Source organism: Lepisma saccharinum, chromosome 2 (assembly GCF_977018435.1).
Source record: "Lepisma saccharinum chromosome 2, izLepSacc3.1, whole genome shotgun sequence".
In the NCBI taxonomy this organism is placed as follows: domain Eukaryota; kingdom Metazoa; phylum Arthropoda; class Insecta; order Zygentoma; family Lepismatidae; genus Lepisma; species Lepisma saccharinum.
The window spans coordinates 30,151,729-30,154,579 of NC_139230.1; the positions used below are offsets into that span (position 1 = coordinate 30,151,729).

The 2,851-nt window shown below is 45.8% G+C and overlaps 1 protein-coding gene across 1 annotated transcript; it reads right to left on the reverse strand.

Annotated features, from left to right (window-relative positions):
* Positions 1–2,181: 2,181 nt before the first annotated feature.
* On the reverse strand, positions 2,182–2,526 carry LOC145981610 (protein GVQW3-like). The gene has a single exon (XM_083114981.1). The coding sequence runs from the start codon at positions 2,524–2,526 to the stop codon at positions 2,182–2,184; it is 345 nt and encodes a 114-aa protein (XP_082971107.1).
* Positions 2,527–2,851: the final 325 nt, after the last annotated feature.

Sequence of the window (2,851 nt, forward strand, 5' to 3'; positions counted from 1 at the left end):
TCAATTCGACGTGGTGAAGAAGGAAAGCGGAGACGCGTTTCCGCCAAATGCAAATTTGATACTCGTTGACAACTTCGTGCCTCACCTGTTCTCGCAGGTGGAGGTGAGGAAACACAACACCGTCATAGACAGAATAGACTATCCAGGCATCACGTCGACGGCAGTGGGAACTTTGAAATTATCCAAAACAGACGCAGCATACTACCAGGCGGGAGGATTCGAAGCAGGGACCAAAATATCGACGACAAGTCACACGGCGCTCTTTCCCATGCGTTTGCTGCCGGGATTCTTCTCGGACTACAAGGAGATCATGTGGAAGGGGGGTTTGCGCGTCACTTTTCGAAGAGTAGCCAACGACAACAACGCACTGATGCGATACACCAACTTGAACGCCGACGGCACGCCGATAGCCAACACATTACCCGAAGCAGCCAAGTGCGTCATCCGGAGCATGGAATTGAGAATGCCGATCGTGGAATACGAAACAAACTACGCCCTCAAGTACAAAGCAGAGATCTTGAAGAGTCCGCAGGTGTCGATTCACTTTCACGGTTACCAGTGTGTGCAGAAGATGGCGTCGGGAAGTCACATGGAATTCGACGTGACGACACAGTTCAACAACATACAGTTCGACATGCCAGATTTCGTCGTAGTGCTCTTTCAGACCGGGCGCGATAACAACCAGGAAAAAGATTCCAGCAAGTTCGACGACTGCAAGATCAAGAACGTTTATCTGAAAAATGGACGCAACGAAGTGTTCCCGCGCGAGAATTACAACCTCGACATGACCAAAGACGATTACCTCAAACTTTACGAAGCTTACACCTCTTTCAAACGCGTGACCGAGGGAAGCATGGACATGTACTACACGCCCAGCGAATTCAAAACCCGCAGACCCATGTTCGTCATCAACACATCTAAGAGGAAGCAGGTGGTGGTCAACGATCGAACCAACATCAAGGTCGTCTGCGAGTTCAACAGTCCGTTGCCCGAGGATACCGTATGCAGTGTCATCCTGGTCGCCGAGAAGTCCTTCGTCCACGACGTGAAGAACGAGAGGGTCACAGAGCAGTTTTAACAAGTTTTTAACCTCTTTTCTCGCACAATAAGAAATTTCTGTACTAGCACAATCAGTTTCAATAGCACAATACGAAAATTTCACTAGTTCAAAATCAGTTACAATATTAATTTCATCAGTTATGAGTTACAATATTTTTTCTCATCAGTTTTAGCACTATAGCACAAGACAATCAGAATTTTTGCACAAAAATTTTGTTGTTGTTGTTTTTACATGAGAAAATTAACAATAAAATTCTTTTTATCGTTTCAGATGCTGTCGAACATCAAAACACATACACATACACACACACTAGAAAAAAAACATGCAACTTTATTTGTAACACACACATACATTCTCCATCTTCATCAAGAAAATATTATAATAAACATAATTATTATTATCTACGAGGGGTGACTGAAAAGTTCTCGGCCTACCCATGAAGGGTTGCCAGGAGTTCAATCGTTTATGGCTATTTTTCAACATAGTCCCCTTTCAGCGCCACACACTTCTGCCACCGGTGCTGCAGGCCCATGATACCTTCCTTGTAGAACGTTTCATCCTGCACTGCAAAAAAGTCCTCCACCGCAGCCATGACGTCATCATCTGATGGAAAATGGATTCCACCGAGGTGTTGCTTGAGTTTAGGGAACAGATGAAAGTCGGAGGGAGGCAAGTCTGGCGAATAGGGAGGGTGTCGAAGCAGTTCGAAGCCGCAGGACTCGATGGCGGACATTGCAATGGTGGACGTGTGCGTGGTGCATTGTCTTGGTGGAAAAGGACGCGCTTCTTCAACATTTCACGACGCTTCACCTTCATGGCCTCCCTCAAACGCTTCAGTTGAGCAGCATAATACGCACCGTTCACCGTTTCACCTTTTTTTAGATACTCAGCCAGGATGACACCCCTCGCATCCCAAAAAACAGAGACCATCACCTTGCCAGCTGATTTCACTGACTTGAACTTTTTGGGGTGGGGGAGGAGGGGTGTTTCCACTGTTTTAATTGCACCTTGGACTCTGGCTGAAAGTGGTGGACCCATGCTTCGTCCATGGTTACAAAACGCTGGAGAAATGTCTCGGCATCAGCCTGAAGGAGGGTCAAGTTTGCTGCAGACAAGAGGTGTCACTGACGTTTGTTCTCAGCACTCAACATTTTCGGGACCCATCGACATGACACCTTGTGCATGTCCAGCGGAACTATTAGTATGTGTCCAACACGTTCCTGGGACATCCCCACTTTCTCTGCGATGTAACGTTCTGTCACTCGCCGGCCTGCCATAACAAGATCCTGTATTGCTGTGATGTTTTCTTCAGTACAAGCCGTTGCCGGCCTTCTACTGCGAGGTGCATCTTGGACAGAGGTACTTCCCCTCTTGAAGACCGCCACCCACTTTTTCACAGTAGAATACGATGGGGAATCCTCTTCCAATGTTTCCATCATGTCCTTGTGGATGTCCTGTCCACTCATGCCTTTTTTCAAGAGGTATTGTATAACCGCACGAATGCTCACTTTATCCTTTTTTCAGAAAATGCTCACCGTCTTCACTACAAACATCAAAATCTGATAAACAAAAAAAGATAGTACTATGAAATTTGGTATGGGGCTTTGCAAAGGCATATATTATGATTAGCTAAAGTAACATTCAGCTACGATAAATGCATCATGGGTAGGCCGAGAACTTTTCAGTCACCCCTCGTATATCTCACAAAACTCTATATCCAAAAATATTACAACATCAAATAACACTAGAGTCGTTAGTACACGTTGCATGCATTACGGAGGTCCTCTGTAG